At 39.1% G+C, this 25,389-nt stretch overlaps 2 protein-coding genes across 7 annotated transcripts in view; both read left to right on the forward strand.

Annotated features, from left to right (window-relative positions):
- TPST1 (tyrosylprotein sulfotransferase 1) overlaps positions 1 to 25,389 on the forward strand; it is a 227,699-nt gene that overhangs the window by 72,661 nt on the left and 129,649 nt on the right. Inside the window, exon 6 of one of the 3 annotated variants that reach the window (XR_010917981.1) lies at positions 80 to 2,630. Coding sequence is in view for 2 of the 3 variants with exons in the window: in XM_067537962.1 (XP_067394063.1) it covers positions 3,011 to 3,022 (12 nt within the window). In the remaining variant the exon portion in view is untranslated. Of the gene's footprint in view, positions 1 to 79; positions 3,449 to 25,389 lie in introns of those variants that run through there. The other 2 variants (XM_067537962.1, XM_067537963.1) reach the window with 2 other exon arrangements.
- KCTD7 (potassium channel tetramerization domain containing 7) lies at positions 8,814 to 23,719 on the forward strand. 4 transcript variants are annotated; one of them, XM_067537967.1, is made up of 7 exons: positions 8,814 to 9,000; positions 11,810 to 11,952; positions 16,920 to 17,111; positions 18,171 to 18,363; positions 19,042 to 19,211; positions 21,477 to 21,655; positions 22,774 to 23,719. In XM_067537967.1, exons 4-7 carry the CDS (start codon positions 18,220 to 18,222, stop codon positions 23,148 to 23,150), a joined length of 870 nt encoding a protein of 289 aa, XP_067394068.1. In that variant the 5' UTR covers positions 8,814 to 9,000; positions 11,810 to 11,952; positions 16,920 to 17,111; positions 18,171 to 18,219; the 3' UTR covers positions 23,151 to 23,719. The 4 variants fall into 4 exon arrangements, with proteins under 4 accessions (XP_067394068.1, XP_067394069.1, XP_067394071.1 ...); XM_067537970.1 differs by lacking the exon at positions 8,814 to 9,000 and adding an exon at positions 10,056 to 10,108; XM_067537969.1 differs by lacking the exon at positions 8,814 to 9,000 and adding an exon at positions 10,230 to 10,333.

Consider the following 25,389-nt stretch of genomic DNA (forward strand, 5'->3'; position numbering starts at 1 on the left):
ACCATTTTTCTGTGTGAATGCATTCATTCAGTCTGTTCCAGCTTTTATTTAGCTGTGTCACTCTGATTGTCTTTCCCAGATGTGAAGAAGAGCTCGGTGGAGCTCAAAATCTTGTCTCTTTCACCGACAGAAGTTGGTCCAATGAAAGATACTATCTCACCTGCCTTGTGTGTCTCATATTCTGGGACGAATACAGCTACAATAACACTCAAAACAACAATGGAAGATACTGAATTTTGCTGTCTGGAAATGGAGACTCCACCACACGAAGAAGGAGAATGCCAAATTTAACAGCGACATCTACTTCCTGAGCAAATGCCAGAAACAAAACATCATCCCTAGAGGACTCACCATCTATAGTCCTCTCACCACTACATACAGCTCCGAAATATGCTGAGCAGCTCTGCAGAAGGGCTTTTAAAAAACTGAGAAACCATCTCCTGCCCCTCACATACTCCAGAAGGGATCACCTCAAACAAAAAATCACCTGCTCCCACACATTGGCAGGAAAAAATCAGGAATCTTACCTGGAGATAGTTTTGGGTTTCTTACACAATCAACCCCCGCCCCCAACAAAATAAATAAATAACCACCTGATGACAGCCATCCAACTCAAAAACAAAAAGTGAAACCAACTACAATAACACCACAACCCACAAAAACTCCACCTCTGGGAGAAACCATTACACCAATACCCACCACATGGACACAACATGACACCACACCCCAATGTCATCAACCTATCAAGACTACCCCTAACTGGAGCTGAATTATCTATACTCTACAAGGGACTGAACTTCTGCCCCAACATAGAACCTGATACTATACTAACGTGGAGAACTAGAATAATTCTTTTGATGACTCTGCCTCAAAGTATTCTTTCATAACAAGGATGACAAATGCCACATTCTCACTAACAGTCATAAGAAAAAAGAGTATCTGACAGGACACCCATCAATGGACAAAACCATATACCTGATCATTATATTGATTGCTTCAGAAAAAAAACTGACTGTGAAATCCTTAACCAACATCACATCCACCACAATCTCTCCACTTTGGAGAGGAAAGCTATACAGTCCTTAAAATCCAACCACCAAATAGTAACCAAGCCAGCAGACAAAGGGGGTGCCATTGTCGTTCTCAACTGTGATGACTATCAATAAGGCCAACTGAAAACTCTCCTTCACTACCTACCATAAAGAACTCAGAAGACCCCACACCACAGTTCACACAGGAATTTAAGGATATCATAAAATCCTTCCTCAAACAACTCCAAGAGAAACAGTATAACCACATCTCCTACAAACATACCCCAGGCACTTTCTACATACTTCCCAAGATACACAAACAAGGGAACCCAGACAGACTGTCATATCTGGCCATGGCACTCTTACTGAAGGAATATCAGGACTTTCAGAAACCATCTTCAAGCCATTCATCACTCAAAGGACAGATTCCTTCAGGACACAACGGACTTCCTCCAGAAACTCCACAATATCAAAAACCTCCCTCAGAACACCATACCTGCCATTATGAATGTCACCTCCTTATACACCAATATCCCTCACCATCATTGCCTCAAATATCTGCAAGATAATGGACAACATTTAGATATCCACCTCAGACACATTGTTAAACCCATCCATTTCAACCTCACCCTTAACAACTTTACATTCAACAAAAAAACACTTTGTCCAAGCCATGGGAATAGCCATGGATACTAGGATGGTGCCCCAGTATGCCAACTTCTTCCTGGGCTAACTTCAGGAAGAATTTCTAGAAAAACACAACATGAAACCGATGATATATCTGAGATACTTCAATGACATTTTCATCCTCTGGACAGATGACCTCAACTCCTCCGTAGATTTCCACCACAATTTCAACAACCTCCACCCAATCATCAAAGTCTCTCTAGAGTATTCATACACCAGCATCAACTTCTTGGACACCACAATCCGCTTCAACAGCATAATCCTACAGACAACTATGTACAAAAAACCTCTGGGTCAACACACTTACCGCCACAGATCAAGCAACCATCCCAGACACATCAAGAAGTCTGTTACCTAATGCCAAGCACTCAGAAACCACAAAATATGCTCCAAGGAGGAAGTTCCGAACATACAACTTAACACACTTTAAAACTGCCTTCACCAAACAAGGACACTCCACCAGAGAAGTAGATTGTATCTTGGAAAGGGCCACCCTAATTCCTCAAGAGAACCTGCTTCAATACAGTGGAAAAAAACATGATTGAACACTCCATGTTGTCACCTATCACCTCAAACATATATGATGAGGTAGCAATAAAGAATTACAACTCATACATGATGGGGACCATATCCTGAAAGAAATCTTTTTCTGAAACCTTTTCTAGCCTTATACAATCCCACAACCTCACCAAGCTCATCACCAGAAGCAATCTCCCCACAAACCAAGACACCAACTCATAGTGACACCAGACACTGCCATAACAGCTGCAAACCCTGCAGCTTTATCTCCATTGCTACAATGATTCCTATGCACACATCCCAACATGCCTTTCAAGATCCATACATCATAAACATACCTATCATATGCGTTGTACCTCATCCAATACATCAAATGCCCCAACTACTGTGCGGGTGAAACTAGACACTCACTACGCTCTGAATGAACTCAGAAAACATGATAAAAGACAAAAACACCCTGTCACCCATGGGCGAACACTTTTTTCACAAAATGATCACTCCATATCTGACTTCTCAGTCCTCATCCTTAAAGGAAACCTGCACAATATCTTCAAAAGACAAGCCTGGGAGCTTAAATTCATAACTCTATTGGACACCAAAAATCATGGACTCAGTAGAGACACTGGTTTTATGTCTCATTTCAACAGTCTGTACCCCACTAACTTTCCTTTTGTCCTATCACTGCAGAGGTGTTAGTTGCCATTTCAGTTTGAATAATTTCTTGTATTGTGTTAACTTATTTTGTTTAACAGTTTGTTCCATCTTGTGTTTAGGTGACACTCTAAGTACTTTTCCCAGACCTGAAGAAGAGCTGTTTATCTCAGAAGCTTGTCTCTTTCATCAACAGAAGTTGGTCTAATAAAATATATTACCTCACCCACCTTGTCTCTCTCATATCCTGGGATCAACACAGCTACAACAACACTGTAAATAAAAAAATCTTTGTGATATAGCAGTAGAATTATTATGCTTCATGGACAGTATATGCCAAAAGTATTATAAAATATATTTGATTTTTTCCAAAAGAGAAGCATCTGACGTTGGAGTTGAAATTGCTTCTATTAAATTAGTTTTACTTCTTAATAAAATTTAGTTCTGTTAATTGAGTCGTGAGTATAATAAAAAGAACCAAACAACTAAATGACACTATTAATGATATCTTTACTTTATAATGGAAAATAACTAATTTTGTTGTAATAGGTGTCAGCAGTTTAAAGTATATATATATATATATATATATATATATATATATATATATATATATATATATATATATATACATTTGCTTTAACAGACAGAACCAGTGGAATAGAATATCTGATGGACTTACCTTGCACATAAGGTAATAAAATGGAGTATGACAAGGTTATTTATCTGCTCCTATTATTTCAGTTAAGCTGGTTAATTGTGATTTAAAAAAAAAAATCTGATTATTAATGGAAGCTTCAGAGTGGAAAATTGTATTATGCATTAATATATTTAGGGCTTTGGGAGGGAAATAGAAGAAGGTATTAGTCCAGATTCAGAAGTAATATTTATGAGTCAGTTTGGTATAAATCACATGCTGAGTAGCTGAAAAAGTATGTTACATCATTTCAAGCTCCGTAGACATTACATATCACCTCTGAATTTAAACCATTTTCTCTATTCTTGGATTTCTCTGCACTGTGGTACTGCTGAAGGTACAAAGGAAGACTTAGTTTGTTAATTTTATTTGGCACTTTTTAGCAGATCTTCAGATTTTAAATGTGCATTAAAATTAATATACTGGTGAAACTTGTACAGCAAACTGAAGGCATTTTTAACAAGATACTAAAGTTTTTTAGAATAAGCTTTGATATTTTTAAAGACAGTTTTTAGTTAAAGAAGGGGGAAGAAATGACAAAAAAAATAAAAATAAAAAAATGAGGTAACCATATGGCTTTTGCCTTTAGAGTCCCATGAATCCTGAATCAGCCTCAGGAAAATTATCTCTTTGTCAGTGGATGAAAAATGGCCAGGATGTGGAATACTGATTTTAGTACACGGTGTATTGTTCCATTCGTTAATGATGAAGGCATTACTGCTAATGCTATAATCAATAATGATTTTATTTTTAGGGCACTTTTTGCTTATAATATTCTGGGTGCCTAATAAAATGTAACATCCATCTTAAATTAAACCAAGGCAACATAGTGTTATAAATAAACAACAAATGTACAGAGAAGGATTAAGTTGCATTATAAAGAAATAAATTCTGTTTGGAAATATTTTTAATTTAGAAATCTATATGGAAATTGTTCATTTTAACATTACATAGGAAAAAGCATTTAAAACTTTTGCTTCTCAGATAATTTTACTTTAATAAATAATTGGCATTGGAGTTTGTTTTAGGGCTGCTTTTTAAGTTCCAAAGCAGCAAAATTGCCTTGAAAGCATCCCCAGAAGCAATTTCACTGTCAGTTTTGTGATGGAAGAGAAAGTTAATAATAAAAAAAATAATTTGCACTATGTAGCTAAAGGGTTTACTGAAAGAATAAAAAAGCTTTTCGCTGTCTTCACCTTACTAATTACTTACTTCCGACAAATTTTTATGCTTTATAAATATCCATATTGTGTTGAAGGAAAAGTTTATGAGTGGCTGTGCCTAGCTTGGATGGTAATTTTGGACCAAACTGATATTGTTGCCATTCCAACTGTGAATTATTATTTGTATTTGTGAAAATGTATGGGACTGCAAAATGAATTTTAACATGTAATGAGTGCACAAATCTAACTTTATTTAATTATTATTTTCTCTTTGACATGACATTATAAGGACTGTCTTACTGAGATCAGTGAGGTGTACCGTTCATGGCCTGCTTTTTTCAGAATCTTCTCCCATTCGCCTACAGACTGTGTTTTTTGTTTTGTTTGGGGCTTTTATTTGTTTGTTTTTGTGAGCACACTTAAACCTGTAAGAATAAAAGCACTTTTCTGATATGTTCAACACTTTCACTGATGATGATGATGATGATGTAGTACTGTGTTACATTTATACAACTGTTTTTATGTTTTGAAAAAAAAGTTAAAGCAAAATCTGGCCTATGTTGAAACTGCTATTCTGTCTAGATCACTGTTTAATTCCAGACCTTAATTTTAAAGAGTTAGTAAAAATGGTTTGTGAAACATTTTGAATTTAAATGTATGAAATTTTGGAAAAGTGGCTGTGCTTGTCCTAAATTGTGGGTTTTTTTGGTAAAACAGTTGTACCTGTTTCAATTTTATTGACATGTGGAAATTGTTAAATATCTTTCTTTTAATTATTTTTTAAAAATCACTTCTGAGATGTTGATAAATTACATGTACATTTACAATGCAGTGATCTTTTGTATTTTATTTTTCAAAATAAATGCTTTAAATGTGATTTTTTTTTGTTTGAGTTATTAATGCAACTTTTAACTTTTGAAGATATGCATACAGAAACAAGATATTCCTGTACCATGCACCATTCAGGTGAATAGCAATAATAATGAAAGATACAATCCGATGCCATGAAACTTCAGACATGTATGCATGTGCTTAACTTTAATATGTGACCAGTAGGACTACTCATGTTCTTAAAGTTAAGTACATACAGATTTTCAGAATTGGGCCCTAATATAATGGAATTTTATTTCTGTATATGTAAATTCTGTTTTTCTATATACATTTCTGCATGAACTAGCTTGTTTATTGATTTAGCACAGAGATGCTAAGCTAATAAGACTGTAGACATCAGTAGATAATTTATAAAGTTAGGTTAAATAAGTATTTTCTTTACCAAGATTCCTCGAATAAACAGTATAAAACCTCTCTTCTATAAAACTATTATTCTCCACTGATGATAATTCAAGGACCCCTGAAATGTCATTTCCACTCCCCCGTCTTCCCCCCTCAGAGGAAGCCTAATTCTTGGTTGTTGTGTGACAGCTGAGTGGGAGGATCTTTTTACTACAGTTGCAGCTGCTTATTAAAAATTATAAATGTCTCAACAGAATATTTAAAGGACTCTGTCAAGGCATTAGTCATCATTTTGAAAAAAAATTCTTTTATTTAGTAACCCACTATTTCCTTGCTAGAAAATGTTTTCCCTGCATTTCACACGCATTTGCGTCCTGGGTTGTCAATAGAGGGTTGCTGGGGATCACATAGATTGGGTTTTCCTTTCTAGAAAAAGCCCATTGAAGCAGCTTTTATTGAGGAGAAGGAGGAAAGCAATGAAAGAATAACATGGGGTTTGCAATCAAATTTACAACAAAAGAGGTAGGTCATATTCTGAGCCTACCAAATATGATACGGTCCCTTTAACAATAGTAGTTTTTCTTGAGAGAGGGGAATCCAAAAACACATTTGCTTTTGAACATTTTGAACTTTTTGTTCATTAAGTATTAATGTAAATTATACTGATAAAATAGTGAGGATTTGTCATTAAATTTTGTCTGGCAAAGTATTTTAAGAATGATTATTCAAAGGAGTTTTGTCTGTGTACTAATTTATTTCCTGACCAATTGACTGAAGTTTTATAGAAGATATCTTCATTTTTTCTTTAAAATATTTATTGTGGGATTTCTTCAGATTTTTTTTTCTTTTTAGCCTTACTTTGTCTTTTCTTGTGGCTAGGAGGGACAGATTATTTTTTATTTTTATTGGCAGCTTTAGAGAGTATCCTTTTCTTTTACTGCAGTGCAAGTAGTTCAGTTTGAATTGGTTAAAATGGAATCTAATCTTTTTTAAAAATCTATATTGAAAGACGTATTTATAGATTCACACAAGGAATGAGCAAGTTTCACAACTGATGAGTTAATTTGCTATGCTACATATGCAAATAAAATTCTTGTGTTCTGGATAGCTATCCAGAGCAAAAGAAAACACAGAGCTTCCCCTACTGACAGAATAGAGAAGTGCTGCTTTGAAATTTCTGCGTCTCAACAATCTATTAGCAAAGCAGATGATAAAACCAGTTTTTTCTTGAAAATGGTCTTTATTATTTTCAGATTGGTATAGAACTATTAGTCTTTCTGGAACAAAAGTCCTTAGATGTTACGTGCAATCTTTTCTTTTCTTTTCTTGCATGAGCAACAACAAACGTTTTTTGCAATGTTGAAGTCTTATAATTGCTGCATTACGCCCAAGTTCATGCGCTTCAGAGCAGCGATCCATTACATGTTTTTTTGTCAGTTTAAGCACATTAAAGGGTTTAGGATCTTTTGGAATGAAATGCAATATAAACACGTTTACAGTTAAACATGTAGAACTATAAACATTGTAATTGTTCATAAAAGCTTCAGTAGATGGTGTCTATCAGAGAGATAATGAATGCCATTCTATGTTATCAGTTGTTTAACTTGTATGTTTTTTTTCAACTCCTTCCTCCTTTAATAGCTTATTCATAGAAATGGAGAGCTGGAAGGAATCTTAGGAGGTCATCTAGTCCATTACCTTAGTGCTGAGGCAGGACCAATTATGCCTAGACCAGGCCGAACAGGTATTTGAATACAACCTGTTCTTTTAAAAAAAACCTCCGGTGATGGGGATTCAACCTCCTCCCTTGGAAGCCTGTTTTACTGCTTAACTATTCTTATAGTTAGAAAGCTTTTCCTAATATCTAATCTAAATCTCTTTTGCTGCAGATTAAGCCAATTACTTCTTGTCTGCTTTCATGGACATGGAGAACAATTGATCACCGGCCTCTTTATAACAGCCCGTAACATAGTTGAGGACTGTTAGCAGGTCCCACCTCAGTCCTCTTTCCTCAAGAGGAAACATACTGTGTTTTGTTTTGGTTTTTTTACCCTTTCCTCATAGGTCAGGTTTAAACCTTTTATCATTTTTGTTGCTCCACTGTGGACTCTCCAATTTGTCCTCATCTTCCCTAAACTGTAGTGCCTAAAATTGGTCACAAGGGTCTAGCTGATGTCTTACCTGTTCCAAGTAAAGCAGAACAATTGCTTCTTGTGTCTTATATAAGACACTCCTGTTTAGACACCGCGGAATATTTGCCTTTTTCACAACTGCCTCATGTTGCTGACTCATATTCAATTTGTGATTCACTATAAACACCAGATCCTTTTCAGAAGTACTACTGCCTTGCCAGTTATTCCCCCTTTTGTATTTGTCCAATTTAAATATTTTTGGCTTGCAGTATGGAGGAAAGAGCTGTCATTAACCATGCAGTGACTGCTGCAGAATATTCATGACTACTATGCAGTTCCTACTACATATTTAAAAAGGCAAGTGCCTGGGTGGGGGGCGGGGAGCCCTCTTCCAACCCGAGGGGAGGAAGAGGCTGGCGTGGGCTAGGGTGACTGGAAGGCCCCCTTTTATAAACACAATCCTGATAGTTAAAGCTTTTTCTTATAGAGGCGCCTATCACCCCCGCTGCCCTGTCCTGATTTTTCACCCTTGCTGGCTGGTCACCCTAAGCTGGGCTCACTGGGGGGCAGGCTGTGGGTGGCACCTGTTCCCAGGGGCTGCCATGGGGCCAGGCTCCCCGGCACTTGCACCCAAGGCTACTCTGGAGCAGGAACTAGCCACGCCCACCAGGGGGGCGGCCCCCGGCCCGGGCCCCGCCTCCTCCACCAGCCTGGCCTTCCCCCGGGCTCTCGTCCGGCCGCTCTGAGGGGCGGAGCGCGTGACGCAGCACGTAGCCTAGAATGAGGGGCAGGGGGCGGGGCTTCGGCTCCTCTGAGGAGGGGCTGCGCGCATCCTTCGTCTCCGCGGCTCGGCAGCCGCCGCGGTAGTGATGCTACGCCGGCCGCCTCAGGTGAGCGGGGCGGGCCCCGTCCATGGGGCCGGGGGCCGGGGCCGGGCCGCGGCTGAGCTCGGGGGCTCTGCCGGCCGGGCGAGGCCACGGCCTGTCTCCGCCCAGCCGGGGCCCGGGCCCCCCCCCCGCGCGCCCTCCTCAGCCGGGGCCCGTGCCCCAGGGCGGGGGGTGGGAGGATGCGGGCCCTCCCCAGCCGTGTGCGCGCCCCCCCCCGCCCTCTCCAGAGGGGCCGTGGCCGTGGCCGTGGCCGAGCGAGGGGCTCTGGCGGCAGAAGGGCCGGTGGCTGGTATCCCAGCGTTGCGCCGGCAGAGAGCAAAGGCCGGGCAATGGTCCTCGAGCCCAGGCCCGGTGTTTGTCCGTGTTCCCGGGGCAGGGGCGAAGATCTGCGCGGGATCTCCCCTCCCCTCCCATCCCCAGAGCCTGGAGCAGGGGCGCGCACAGCGGGAGCTGCCTTCTCCCGGGGTCCCTGATGCACCGTCCCAGACGTGGGGATCCGGGTGCGGCACGGGGTGCCTGTCCCCACCTGGCTGTAATCCGAGGCTGTTCTCTGCATGGGGATAGTCCCTGAGGTCGCTGCAGCCGGAGGGGTAGTTCCCCTTCCCCAGAGCAGCCCAGCAGTAGACAGTGCCCTACTGCGGTGATGGGGGTAGCTTCGTTTTGGCAGAGAACTGTTGATTTCGATTTTTAAAAAGCTGCTACTCCCAGGCAGCTCGATGCTTAATTTGCTGGCCATCCGCAGGCCTGTATCAAGTGGGGTCTGACAAAATCATGACTGAAACTCTGTAGAACTAATCTCAACGCGCAGCAAAATGTTTCAGCTGAGGGCAGTACTCCCGCAGCTGCCTTAAAATGACCACATGCCGGTGGGTAACTAGGGAGGCTAGCTAGGGCTGCAACAGGTGGTTTATAAATGAACAAAAAATAGGTTGCTTTGGAATATTGCCGCCAGGTGGCATAGGAATGGTTTTCACAGTACACTTCCTGGCTGTGATACGGTCGTAAACGCTAGGGTTGGTGCTGCTCCTGAAGACTGCAAGTGTCAATCTCTCCAGTGAGAACAATAGTTTTGGAGGAAGAGTTGTTGAAGGGAACAATATGCAGGCTTCTGGTATTAGTCATTGTTACTGTCAGGAAATACAGAAGGGGCAGTACACACTCATGTCATCTGTTCTCTGGCATGCTCTGGCTAGTTTGGTTAACCTCTACTTCTCAATGCAATCCCCCACTTAGGGAGGTTACTGCTGGGGATGCTGCTTCCAGTCATATCCACCTACACAGCATGGCTTTGTTTTAAACTGTACCACCTGGTCCAACCAGACAGAAATAATTCATGGTATGCATGCAAGATACACTTTGTTTTTTGTCTTTTACTCAGGTGCTTCACATACTGGACCTTTACGTTTACAGTCAATTGTATTGCTGACCTGTTAAACTGATTTGTAACATTCTATTTACCCCATCTCAGGGACTCCTTTGCTGTTTGAGAATATTCTCTCACTTGTTTTTGGGCAGCTTTCCTATCTCAGAGCCACGATAACTCTTCTCCCTACACTTTCCTGTCCCTTCCCAATTCAGCACACACAAACCCTTGACTCTATGTGCAGCAGTTTAAATTTGACCCCTTTTGGAGGGGCACGTTTTGTGCCCCCTGGCCCTGGGAGAAGCTGGCTCTTCTCCCCTCTATCCTGGCCCAAAGAGGAACTTGCTGTCCCCCCACAGACCTTGGGCTGGAGGAGTTCTGTGCGCCTGGCAATTATTGGGTGGGGCGGTTGTACCCCTGCTTACCCCTGACTATATAGGACTCATTTTAAAAGATACTCCTGGATCTTCCAGGAGGTTGCTGTTAGCCGTGCACAGCGTTGTGTCCCTGCAGAGACCAAGGTTCCCTTGAAATCTTCTAATCCTCTTAAAATTCAGCACAGAATACTTTTTACATTTGAATAGCAATACTCTGGAAATGGCCTGTCCATTTTAAAACCCTAACTGATCCCTTGTGTTAACTTCACAAATGACACTGGATAATAGACCCTTCCCCCCACTCTATGATGTCATTTTTTCATGTGTTTACTTCACTGACAGCGCAACTCAGGAGTACTCTGCCTCAAAAGCAAAGTTATTTAAACCAGTCTGAAAACAGCAGCTGTGATAGCATGAAACACATACTCCTCCTTCAATTTGGATAGCAATAGCACATGAGACAGTACTAGACCTGTTTTCTTTCTCTAGGGAAGACACAAAACTAGCAAGACAGGCTCATTCAGTAACTCTGAGATTAGAAAAAAACACCTATGACATCAGCTATGGGGGAAAAGTGTCAGGTAACAGGTTACAGTGAAGTAATCTTCTCAATTAAGTGGAACAGCAGTTTGTAAATTGGGAGGCCATATTCTTATATAATTGGATTAATTAGATGTGACTAAGGTATCTGATGCCTAATTTAGAACAATGATATATCCTATTAACAAAGTGTCTCCATGAATTTTCTTTATTCGATCTGGTCTTAGTACGATGTTCTTGAAAAATTAAAAGGGCACCAGCTACTTAATTTAGGTCCAAAATTTGTTTTGTTTTTTTTAAAAAAGGGTAAGAGCAATTTACAAAACCTAATGTGAACAGAAATATTTTCATTACTTTTAAAAAGGATCAGTTAAACAATTAAAGCAGGATTTTATGAAGGGTGGTGGAGTTTGGGAGTGAATTACATATTCCCCATGCACTGCTGTGAACCCAAACACAACAGTGTTGGCTTAGTGCCAGAGAATCAGAAAGTGCAACCTCCCACTCAGAAAGATTTGCTTATCTTTTTTAGGCAGACTTCTTGTTCCAGTGCTGGTCAACAGTGATAGTGATGTCACTAGTCCATTGCATGCTGGGATCTCTGAGAGTGAAAAGGAAATGAAGCAGCCTTAGACAACCACTTCAACTTACCTATAAATGAACATCAAAACACAGGTTAAACAAAATAAGAATATAATTAATTTTCTTCCATTGATCATTTATTTGGGCATTCAGCTTCTTTCACTAATGACTGAAACATGTTCTTAACAAGATTGATCTGTTCACTTATTTAAAAAGACAAAATAAATGTTATTACAAATCCTTGTTCTTCTTGGGCTGAGATGTTGTATGTTGAGCTTCACTCTGGAGGCAATTGTACTGCTGGAAAGTTCTAATGGAAATGCTAGCCTTGTAGCCAAGGTTTTCAGACTTGGGTACCTAAATGAGAACACAAAATTCCACAACTGAGCACTCAAACGGGGCCCTTTGGAGGCATATAAATACCCATCTTAGGATGCAGAGTGGAAATAAACGCAGAATTAGGCTCCCAAACATAGGTGCCTACGTTTGAAAATTGGGCTCAGAGTTTTAATGTTATCACTCCAAGTGATTCTGTGACTAAGGTAATGGCAGTATTTACCAGATTAGAATCAACTAGGATAGGTTCTGTTAAGCTTTCTTTTGACTGATAATGAAAATTGATCCTTAAATAACAGATGAGGGTCCGTCAGTGTTGGATTGCTATTATATGTGTGGATAGTCCAACAATATAATAGAGTATAGTATATTTTTCTCTTTGTAACGTTATTTTCTTCTAAGGTTTGGATGATAAAAATTGATTAATGACCCTTGGCAATGGAGTAGGGAAGTAGAGGAGAAACACTCCCAATAATTTCTCATTCTTAAAGCCTTACTTTATTGGAAAGAGGGACTTTTTAATGAGATTTTTGTCTCTGTTAGCACTTAACAAATTATGGCTATTCCACGATTATCCAAAATTCATTCTGCCCCCCGACTCTGACATTAATATGGAATCTGAATTTTATTCAAAACAGACTCCAGTGATCTGAAAGCTTTGGGAAATTTGGATAATTAGAGTTTACCTGTAATCAGACATTATAATTTTAGCTTCTGTGAGCTAAGTCCTGGGAGAATAGCAGCCAAAGCACTGGCTTTCAAATGGCAGTGTTACAAAAAATACATTACTTGTAAATAAGATAGAAAATCCTGGTGTAACACTGTGCAAAATGTAACCATGCAACTGCAGCTGAAAGCTCTTGCAAGCTATTGTGCAGTTTTAGGAATGTGAAAAAATTATCTTTGAGGGAGTTTTTACTAGAATTCTTTTCAGCTTGAACACTTTTGTTGATGTGCATTTGGGGTGTGTGCAGTACAGATACCTTCTGTTAAGTATCAGTCATGTTAGATTATTTCATAACAAGATTTAAAATAATGGCCAAAGACAAGTCTTTCTGCCTTTGTATGTCTGCCTGGGCATTGTATATTGTGAAGAATAGAGAGGGTTATGTAATGAAAACTTGTCATCTTTGTAGTTATAGGATGTTTTTCTAATTAATCAGCACCCATTTCTACCATTTGCAACACATGTTTCTTATTGTGTAGCTGAGTAATATGTTGCATGGTGTCTAGGTTAGTTCCATTTGTCAGACCAAGATGTCTCCTTTAAGAAAGATGCTAGAATCTGATAAAGCACCAAATCCATTTTCTGTTCTCAGAGGCCGTATTCTCTGTGTAACTAAGGTTGGATGGTGTGAGTAAAAATACGATTTTTTAAACAAAATTGTGCTGTCTGATCAGCTGAACACAGATAGGTTCCACTGCCAAGGAAATAGAGTATAATTGGTCCTTGCAGAGTCTGTCTGTAATTCTGGCAGTGATGAAAATAATCTATTTTAGGGTTTTATACTGCCGCCAATCTCCTGAGTATTTGAACACCTGCCATGTAAGATCATGATTTCTTCTTTTACATTTGCAGTATTTGAGCTGCAGTGAGGAAACATAATGTTTTAGGGTCCCAGATCTGATCTATGTTTAAAACCGATATGCTCCATGAGGCAAAATTATCTAGATGCTCCATATCGATGTAGAATGTAGGGCTGCTTTTAGCAATTTTCATTACAGAAAGGGCATCTGCTCCATTGCTTTAGCTTTCACAGAACTTTTGTTGAGAACGCTACATTTTGTTTGTTCTGAGATCTGCTAAATCATCTTGCCCATTTCATGACTCCAACAGATGAAACTTTCCCTGAGACTTGTGGTGAGTGTGGAGTTAACTTTGTTTCCATTGTGTCTTTTGATGTAAAACAGATTCCATTAGCATAAAATACTTGTTATAAACCTTTACTTTTTAAAATAAATTGTGTACCTTTTTGTAATGCACACAGCGATTGTAATCTATTATCTTCAGAGCTGTATATTTCCTCTCTAGGATGTTTATGGAAAAGAGATACTAACAGGTTTTCCTATAAATGTGTTAAAATGTGTCCTTATTAAGCAAGAAATGACCTTGTTAATTTCAAAATCAGATTAAATACTGGTTCTGCTGGGTACTAGGACCAGTTGACTCACCTCTGCCAGTGTCAGGGGAGGAGCTACTGGGCCCAAGGCTCAAATACAGGGGACAATAAATGAAAAAAACCAGGAACAGGCATGGGGGTCAAAGGGTCAAAACTAAGGAACCTGAAGGGGACACTGAGCAGAGAATGCCAGACAGTGCCCACTGCTCCTCAAAGGTGTCTAGGGAGCTAGTGGACATGCCCCAGAGGAACTCTGCCCGGATACGTGATTGAATAGAAGAATGGAAATAGGCCCCACAGTTGCAGAGTACCCCCTCAGCCAACATCCTCTCCCTGGTGGTATAGATGGGCACTTTAGCCAACACTAAGAGGAGGTCTCGTGACTTTGTGAGGCCACAGATAGGGTGTGCATAAATGAGAAGGTGTGGGGAAAAGTGCAGCCAGAACCGTAAAAAAGGTTCTGGAGGAGCCAGAAAAGGGGCTACAACCTGTCAATAGATACTGATGAAAACCTAATAAAATACTGATGGTAGGTAGCAAGCAGTGCTTAGCAATTTTGTTTAGGCAAAGTACATAGGCTACAAACAGTGAAATATGAATAAATCGTACCTAACTAAGTAACCTTCTAAGGTATTTTCCCTCCTTTTGTGCTAAAATGAGTTGGGAGAGTGACTAATATCCCCTGTGGTGTGCACATACAAAGTATCTGATGTGAATTGCTTTTGCAGTAGTAGAGTTGGGAATTCTTTGTAGTTAATATAACTAGAGCATTCAAGTAAAAAATCTTTGGCACCAAATGCCATTCCAAAGCTAAAAGTTGAGAGGTTTATTAACGGAAAATACAGTCTGCTGTTTGGTCTATATTTCCCATGGTGCATAATTCAAAATATTTATTTTGGGGCTGGTTGTGGGTCCGTTCTGCTTGCAGTACATCGACTGACAGAAAAATTTAATTATTTCCTTATCAGAAGAAATAGAGGCCAGTTTCTTGCTTCATGAAACACTGATTTTGATTGTTTGCCTCTATTGCTAGTTTTCTCAGAAAGATACTGAGGTGATAGTTGCTGTTAAAAACTATACTTTCATTTTTGTTAAATCCTTTTAAAAACACCTATTTTAGGGGGTTGGGGATTAATGGAAGCTAGTGCTAGTGAAAGGTGTTGGACTGACAGCCCCTGGAGACTGGCATTCTCCATCTGCAGAACAGGTACAGCATGGAAGGAAGAAATGGCAGCTTTTCTACACCACCCTCAGCATCCCTCAAAACTGAGCTGGATATGTAGACTTGCCTCTGGAAGGTAGTTCAGTGTCTCTGCCCATTAAATCATTATTCATTAATGTGAAATGCCCACTTCACCTTGAATAGCTTCTTGCAACATGTTAACTCCTTATCTGTTCCACCCTTGGATTTAGCTATGACACTGAGTGCCTTTCCCGGACCTGAAGAAGAGCTTTGTGTGAGGTCAAAAGCTTGTCTCATTCACCAGCATGGGTTGGTCCAGTAAAAGATACTATCTCACCCACCTTGCCTCTCTAGTATCTTGGGACCAACATGGCTACAACAGCATGGCAAACATTCAATCATTAGTCTTCTTGCTGAGACTCAAGGTTGCCAGTTTTGGTGATTTTATTTTATTTTTTTACTGTTTAAATTCTATTCTTTTTGGGTTCTTACACTGTGTCCACCACTATCGTGTCTGATGGGATCGCACTGGGATCAGGAGTCAGACCACCAAACTCATTTCACATAGCCTGCTGAATAGCCATTAGGTGGTGGTTAAAATGCTCATACAGAAATAATGTTTCAGTTGTTAGGATGCTAACTCAGAGCAGTTACCTGTTCTGCCACATATTCCCTCTATGACCTTAGACAAGTCACTTAGCCTCTCTGAGCCTCAGTTTCCTCTCTGTAAAATAGGGACAATAAATAGCACTGCCCTACCTCACAGGGATGTCATGAGGATACACACAGTAAACATGGTGTGGTGTTCAGATTCTTCAGTAATAGGGGCCATATAAGTATTATAGTACATAGGCACACACAACTTAGCTGACCCTGATGGTGCTAATGGTGGCAGTTTTTGTAAAGGCTACTATAGACGTAGGTGGACACCGCCAGGGATAGTGGGCCCAAAGTTAGCGTTTTTGGGGAGGGAGAGGTAAAATCAATTCTCTCCCTCCTTGGCAGATAAATGATTTGGTCATGTTTATTGTTTTTATTTTATTATAAAACACAAATTGAATGCCATTGTGTGTGCAGCCTGGCTTTGACAAATAAGTGATATTGTATAAGGAAGCAGATCACTGTTAATGGTAGAAGCTTAAAAACAAGAGACACTTGAAGTGGTAAGTGCCGAAGGACTACTGCAGATGGGATCTGAGAATGGAAAAATGACTCCAGGAACTTATACTCCCCCACCCAGAGAGGGTAGGAATGTGGGGTGGAAGCAGATGGTAGCTCATTCCACAGAGCTGAATTGTTGTGGGAGTGGCTACTGGTAGCCTGATCTTCCTGTGAAATGGAAATAAAAACTTCTAAAAAATACAGTTCACGGGTTAGTTATATTAAAAAGTGCTGAGTTTTTGTACTTTACTTTCTGGCAGACTGAGGAGCAGGCTGGAGGGATGATGAGGATATCCTGTGGATGTGTTGGAAGTGAAGCTAGAACGCCAATGTGAGAGAAAGATAAGCTCTGTGACTCAAGGTCCTAATCCTGCAGTAGTACTTACTGCTTTGAACAGTCCCATTCATCACAAAATACCAGGATCTGGCCCAGAGTAATAACTAAAAACCAGGTACAAATTTAAGTCACACCATCACAAATATTAGAATAACATGGGCATATAATGCACTTCTAGAAATCTAAAAAGTTGAGTTGTGGTGTTTTTCCACTTGCACTATGTACACAAATCTTTTTGTAGAAGCAAAAGACTACAGTGAGAAAACAAAGTACAGAGAATAGTGGCAGAAGAGTAGGATGCAGTGGTACCTGCTGACTTTCCTGCTCTCTCCCTTACTAATTTCCCACACCACTGCACAGAAGAGAGCACAATGTTTCCATCTGGTCACCCTTGCTTTTCTGTGACATAAGGTGGACCGTTTTTTCATCTACATCATGCTGAACCGATCTAAATCCACAACAGTGTATCATTCAATTAACAAAAAATCTTCAACATGTTTGTGGTTAGAATGCTAGATTTTAGTTCATATTTTTTGGAGGGCTTAACATTTCACATGACTTGGTAGAACTGCACCAGAAGTCTTCAGGTGAATCACAATGTGCAGAAAGCCCTGCTGTAAGCAGCTGAAGCTACTGCACTAACATGCATTTCGCAAAGCCCTTTTGGCTCTGCTGTATGATGATAAAATGACTTGACAGCATTATTGTAAACAATAATGGATTAATATATGCATTCCAACCAATAAGAGGATAGCTTTCAGAACACAGCTCTGCAAACAGCCAATTGCAATAAAGCAGCAGGTGAACCAATGAATCGAGTTGGGAAATGACAGCTCTGCTGATGAAAAAAGTTAAGCCAATCAGACATTGAATTGGACAGCCAATGAAAATCGGCATTTTATCCCATCAGTGGCGAGATTCTCCTGCTGTGGGACTGACGGAGATTTCCTGGCGCTGCTGGGTAGACTGCATTCCTTCATGTATATGTGCACCTGTGAGCTTGACTCTCAGCAGCACAATAATCATTCTTATTGTGACTCACTTCCCAATAATAACAGTGTCATTCTAAATTATTTGTGCAAAGCAGGACAAATATGTCTCTTTGCCTGCCCTGTGATTGTCTGCAGCTGGTAGGGAAAGTGTCCAGATAATTTGGATCTTGTCTCTCATTTAGCATTGCCACGGCTGCCTGCCCAGCAGACCTGGTTACAAGAGCCAGAGGGATGGTGGTAGTTACAGGGCAGAACAAAGCCAGTGGAAATCTGGACGATGCCATGTCGAGCTCAGATGCAGAGGATGATTTCCAAGAGCCTGCCACTCCTACTGCGACTCAGGCAGGGCACTCGCTGTCTCTGCTCCCTCAGCAGGTAAGGGTGGTGTAAGACTGTTCTCATCTGAGCTGATAAGGTGCTTTCATTTGAGCCTCCATTGTATAGTATCAGGGAACCCATTATTCCTCATGCTAAAGCCTTAAGAGTTTCTCATTTCCTTTCTATTACCAGCTAGCTCGCTGAATAAAACTGTACTCCTTCTATTTTGCATGATGGCCAGCCATATTACGCTAGAAACCCATACCCTCCCCTTATCCACATTAGGATTTATGTGCTGTCTGTTACACTAGAAAGAGACATGCTTGCTGCCCTAATATAAATATCAATAATCCTTTCCCTCTAAACTCAGCACAAGTCTTCCTCCATCTATAGCTGCCAAAAGTTGTTGTTACCCGCTCATTTCTTTATCTGAACTGCTTTCTTCATGATCCTGTTTCACTCTTGGGTTATTGCCTTTAATGCAGCGGCTCTTTGCTTAGAACAGTCTCCTTCTTCCTTTATGTCAGAAGATCTCCCTCTCCGTATTCCTCCACTCTATGAAACCTTCAGACTTTGATTTCCTCACAGACCATGTCTTTATGCCATCTTGGATCTGTAATCTTATCCTGTGTTTCATAGAGCTTCTACTCTGTGTGGGCCAATGGATCTTGTCATATAAATGTTTGAGAAGCACCAGAAAATAATTTTTAAATAGTCATATGATTGCTTTTCCAGTTCCCAGAAGTTGTTCCGCTTAATGTAGGAGGCATGTATTTCGCTACCAGACTGTCAACGCTAAGATGCTACGAAGACACCATGTTGGCTGCTATGTTTAGTGGAAGACACTATATTCCAACAGATGCTCAAGGCAGATATTTTATTGACAGAGATGGAACTTACTTTGGGTACGTGCATTGTCCTTACTACTCTAATTTTGAAGGTGTTAGTGAGGTAGGAAACTAATTAATTTTAAGAAAGGCAAGAATTCATTTGCAGTCTTGCAATTAATTAAATCCCATTTGAATTGCGTCTTTTATCAAAGACCAGTGTGATTAACATACAACTACAGTTTTTAAAACTTCTTCCAGAAAACTGTCAAACTTCTTAGTACATTGCAGTGCCAGAAATCCTATTATTTCATAACTAATGATTTTAACTCACTTTACAAAAAAAAAGTAAACAGTGTTCTGGTCCTCAGCAAAAGTGTTTGTGTGTATCTACACACATACATACAATATCTCTTTTGTGATTTTTGTTGGTATTATCTTGTTGTTTTTACCCTAAAAAGGACAGCAGTGATGTTCCTAGAATATTTGATAAAGTCCTCTTTTGGTTGTTACAATTTTCAGATGTTTAATGGAAAATTTGTGGACAGTGGTGCAAGTTTATAGTATAACTATTCAGTCAGTGCTGTTAAGAATAACACAACACAAGTTGTCTGTCTAATTTACAAGCATGACTTCAGTGTAAAATTTTCTAGCCTGTTAATCACACAATAATACTCGGAGCAGAATCTAGTTTTGGATAAAATTTGCAAAATTTTACCATTTTTGATTTTTTCCTCATTTTTTCTGTTGTCTGCATTTTTATTTGCCTGAATTTCAGGTGTGTATATATACATTCACATGAACAGATTAAGCCTGCATATATTTACCCACATCCAAAATTGCCAGATTTTCTCTGAAAAAATGTGTTTGTTGGAAATTTGGGCCAGCTCTAATTATAATGCACTTCAGAAAGCTGAAGATTAGAGTAAAATCTATGCCTTTGAGAGATTTTCACTTTTCAATAAATAAATTCTGCAAATTGTAGCTAGATTGATCTTTGTTTTACAAGTGGACCATCTACTCCCTGCACCAGTGAAAAAGCAAAGCGTAACAATATTTTATTGTTTTAAAAAGACCTGTTTACATACTATAAGTGGAAAAACAATGTAAGGATCGAAGAACTTCTTTTAAATTGCTGATATCTGGCAGTGCTATATTCAGAGGTCTGTGTTATAATCCTTGCAAAGGTCTCAAAAAAGGCAGTGGCTTTATTTATTTATTTTGAGCATGATCCTGCTAATGTTTTATCCCACTTGCTGGCAGTTCTACTGACACCAGTAGTAATCACTGCTCTAAATAGTAAGCATTTGCAGGATCAGACCTTTGCTTGTAAAAATATATGTTGGACATTCTAACCTCATTTCCAAAATACTTTTTCCCAGAGAGATGTTCTTCATCTCTCCAGTTGAGGAGGACCCAATTCTCTTCAAAGCCAATCAGTGCTGTTCCTTAATCTGTCACAAAGTCCAAAATATATAAAGACAGAATTTCCTGGTATGATTAAATGATTTGTTTATTTGAAAACAAGTGTTGGCATTTGTGAGCTTCTTACTGCTGGCAACTGTCTTATTAGAAACTGACTTAATTATGATATTAGCAGTATGTATTCAAAATACAGATACACCATAGAACCAAACCAACACTATATATTTCCTGCAATATTATAAAGAAGGGCCAAGTAGTAGCAGGTGTGTTCTTTGTTTTAGGTCATATGTTCACTAATAGGATTAATTAATTAAAGTTTGTAAGGTGTGTTTTCCATCTTCTAAGCATTCTGATCTAAACCATTGTTAAACATACATTCAAATGAAACACTCATTCTGTTGTTAGAATAATTGTAAAAGGCCCTGATCCTGTAAAGCGAACTCTACAGCCAGACACTACCCACCCACCTGGAGCTCTTTTGATGTCAGTGAGGCTTTCAGTGGGCCTAAGGATCTGCCCACATAGTTTTTCAGCAAAATCGGATACTTAATGAATAAAACTACAATCACTGTTATCTGTGGGAGACTATGATCTGTGTCCTGTTTTAGGTTAAGAGGTTAAAGCACTCTGAATGTTTTGTTTGCCATGTTTTTAAACTGGGCTCCCCAACTGCTAGTTTCACAGACATCACATTTTCCAGCCAGAGGCTCAGCAATGTCAAATGCAATTCAAAATGTGCATTTGAAAATAGAGTTCACAGCTCATTTAAAAATGAGAGCTGCTTCTTACCTTCAGAATTTGAAGATTTCTTGACTGAGTAAAATGCTATTTCCATTTCATGTCAAATTAACAATTAAGTTCTTTTTCCCCCCAATTTTTTTGGAAGTTATTGAATACTGTTTTCCCCCTTCTGTTTAGAGACATACTTAACTTTCTGCGATCTGGTGATCTGCCATCAAGAGAACGAGTGAGGTCAGTTTACAAGGAAGCTCAATATTATTCCATAGGACCATTGCTAGACAGTCTAGAGGAAGTCCAGCCTCTTAAAGGAGAAAAAGTTAGACAAGCTTTCCTGGGCTTAATGCCATATTACAAAGGTAAATAAAGAATAGTGACTGTGTATTGTAGAATGGTATGTGTAGTATAAATAATGCTCAAAAGACTGAGTTTACTTTCTAATAGTGTTAAGTGTTCTGAGTTAAATACGCAAAAGGGGTTTCATGAATAGAAAGTCTTGAGGCTGACACTGGTTCCTATTCACTGGAGTCATTTTGACCCAGATCCTCAAACTTATTTAGGCTCCTAACTTCCATTTCCAAGCTTCAATTTTTGTCTTTGCTTTTGGGCAGTTACACTTTAATATCTTAGCTCTTCAGATCTTTGAAGCCTTCATACAGTGCTTCCATCTGCACCATTCAAGGTAATGAGAGTTTTTCCTTTGACTTGAATGACAGCAGGATGAAGCTCACAAAATATGAGAGAGATTCTTGGACAAAACTGTTCCTTGCATTTTGAATTTGATGGTTCTTTTGTGGCCTGCATCTCTTTCCTTGGGTAAGAGGTTGAGAGTTCAAAGACTTCAGGAAACGCTTCACAGATATTTATTATTATGTATATTGTGCCTAAAAGGACTAAATATTTTACAGACATACAATAAACAGACCCCTATCTCAGTGTTTACAAGGTGACATAATCCATTTGTTTGAGACATTAGCAAAACTGCTGTGTTTTGTATGGTTCACTGTAGGCACATAATAGCCTTTCCTAGATATCTTTATCTGAACACTGTTTATATTAAAAATAAGCCAGTACAAGGATAGCCTTGAGCTGAAGAGAATAGTGCCATACAGATGACTTCACGCCTAAATTAAAGACCAAAAAAATCTGAGTAATCTCAGTCTTGTGATCGTTTGGTCATTCCACAACTTGAACTCTGGGCATACTATACTGCTCAAGCAGTCATCATGTAGCTTGCAATCATAAGCTTGTGTTTATATATGCCTTTATTAAATTCCTGTTATAGCACAGTCACTAAATTCTGAATATGAATATGGCTAGTTTCATTTTAGCTGCAAGCAACCTTCGAGTTGGTGCCTCTGGCATTCTCTTAAGAATAATTCATGACACTTTGATGCAGTGATTAGATTCCACATTAAAACATTGTGTTCTATTCCTCACATGACATTCACTGTTTATTATTTTTGTTGTTGTTTAGAACACTTGGAACGGATAATTGAAATAGCTAAGCTTAGAGCCATGCAGAGAAAAGCAAGGTTTGCAAAATTGAAGATCTGTGTTTTCAAGGAAGAAATGCCAATCACCCCATACGAGTGTCCACTTTTCAACTCTCTACGTTTTGAAAGAAGTGAAAGCGAGGCAAAACTGTTTGAACATCACTGTGAAGTAGATGTATCTTTTGGCCCCTGGGAGGCTGTAGCTGATGTATATGATCTTCTGCACTGTATTGTGACAGACCTGTCAGACAGGGGAATTACTGTGGATCATCAGTGCATTGGTGTGTGTGATAAACATCTGATAAACCATTATTACTGCAAGCGCCCCATCTATGAATTCAAGATCACTTGGTGGTGAGTTGTTCTTTTCAGAAAGTGCAGAAAAAAGTCTTTTCTGGACAACAATTGCTTTTAATATTATCTTTTGCAATATGTCTCTGGAAATGCATTGCTGCTGACATGCACTGAAATTGACCTGCTGAAATGGTGGCTAATGCTCAGCTGCTCAGCAAGTGGGAACATGTTACATGATAACATCTTGAATAACTAGCCTGAAACAAGATTGTTGGAGCAGGTGTCTTAACAAGGCACAAAGTACAGTCATTACACAGAAACCATACACAAATGAACTTTGACACCTTCTGGAAGGTGCCCACCTACTTGGTGCCTTTTTTGTAACCACGGGATCCGAAAAGTGAATAGCGCAACTTTCACTCATTTTGGAGCGAAGTCATGGCTGCTGGTGGTGCTTCGCACCATTTGAGAGATGACATCTCTGGCTTAAATTTTGCCCATTGGTGTAATGGTTTTAATCACTTCTGCTAGATTGATCACTCTAGAGAGCCATATACCACTCGGGTACAAAGACATTGACCATGCAACTCAAACATACCAGATAATTTAAATAAAATTGAAGAATGTCCTGAATGTTAATGTTGGTTGTCATTATTTCAATTTTTCAAAAATTAGCTTTACTGAGAATCTGCAAACAGGTCATTTGGAAAGGCTTGTGGAAAATGAGAGAACCCTATTGGTATGCCCCTATTAGCCAAAATAAAAGGACACTCAACACATGAATTACTGTAAAGTTAGCTCTTCCAAATCCCATGATATTCCACATTATTCTGGAATGGAAGCTGGATGCAGAGACTTCATAAGCCAAGCCCTAAAAAATGTTGAGTCACATGATGAAATCCCTATTGTCGTTGCTATATTTGTAGTTTTAAGAAGTATAATTATTGGCTTTTATTTTTCAACCTTGGTAATTCATCTATAAAGATTTCTCAAATTAGCAGCTAATGTATCTTTGTAGCAGATTTCCTTTTAGACTGAAAAAGAGGCTATCCTAGTATCTTTCTTTCTTTCTTTCTTTCCAGAAAGTGATAGCTGAAATTTGTAAATGTCTCTCTTGAAAAGCTCAGATATATCATTTTATCCAAAATGTTGGAATACATTTAAATTCTGGAAACATTACAATAATATGGAGTATCTCCAAACATCTCCACTATTTCAAGAAAGTCATTTGGTTTGGCGTTAAAATTTAATCTTGGAAAAATTAATGTAAATTGTAGGCCTCAATGTTACATTCCATTGGGTTGATTAATCTAATTTGTTGACCAAAAAAAAGTCCTTGGGAAGGCAACTTGCATTTAACACATTTTATCAAGAATTTCAGTAAGAATCTTTGTGAACAATATATTCTGGAAAAAAAAATATTTTGAAGAATAGTATTTTGCACTGATTAGCAGTCACCCATACTGTTATGTATTTAATTTAGGAGATTACAGTAAATTTTCTATATAAGGTAGTGTTTGGGAGCTCATGACTTTGTGTATCCTGGAAAAGGAACATTGTCAAGTGCTGGGGTTTAGGACTAGAATTTAGGTTTTGGAAAAGGAGAAGGGGGAATGGAGATGACAATCTGCATTTGTTCTTTTTTTAATTTAGTTGAATGTTTTCTTAAACGTTAGCATTCCCCTGCAGTCTGAAAAAAACAACGCCACCCTGCTAGTGCATGAGAATATGAAACTGAAACAATCTAGAAAGGGCAAATGAAACTAACCAAGGTAGTTTCACTAAATTGAATGAAGACTTGCATGAGTTCTTCACTTCTCAGTTGGCGCCTCAACTTTGGTTTCTTTGTAGGAAGGGATCCTTAAGCCACAGATTGAATTTTCAAGTAAATAGCCTCCTGCAGATACAATTCTGAAACTTATGTAGTTGTGGCTCCATGTATTCATAAGAAGATTGAGCCCAAGACTCTTGTTAGGAGAAACATTTTATTTAATGACTATGGTAAAATAAGACTGGTTTTGCTGGGTAGTTCAATTATCCTTACCCAATTCTCACGTGTTTGTATAAGTGGGACATCGCTGTAGCCTGACTTTCAGTACTGTTGACAGAAATGGGAATCTTAGCTGCAGTGATTAAAATCATATTTTGGGGTTTGACTATATTATGATCACTCTTTAGAAGTTTTGCAAAAGAATTTGGCTCTTTCTGATCATGTTTATGCCATGTGGTAGTATTGTGGCACTAACATTTGTGCCAGTAGATTATATGGTAATCTATTCTGGTTCGCTATATTAAAAAGAAAC

Source organism: Emydura macquarii, unplaced genomic scaffold, assembly GCF_026122565.2.
Source record: "Emydura macquarii macquarii isolate MOO-44397 ecotype Brisbane River unplaced genomic scaffold, CSIRO-AGI_Emac_v2 contig_450, whole genome shotgun sequence".
NCBI lineage: Eukaryota > Metazoa > Chordata > Testudines > Chelidae > Emydura > Emydura macquarii.

Bases quoted from the DNA above. Each gene is read 5' to 3' on its own strand.
- KCTD7 (XM_067537967.1), top strand. From the start codon at position 18,220: ATGGTGGTAGTTACAGGGCAGAACAAAGCCAGTGGAAATCTGGACGAT. The intron at 18,364-19,041 runs GTAAGGGTGGTG...TTGCTTTTCCAG, and splicing joins TGTCTCTGCTCCCTCAGCAG to TTCCCAGAAGTTGTTCCGCT. The intron at 21,656-22,773 runs GTAAATAAAGAA...GTTGTTGTTTAG, and splicing joins CTTAATGCCATATTACAAAG to AACACTTGGAACGGATAATT.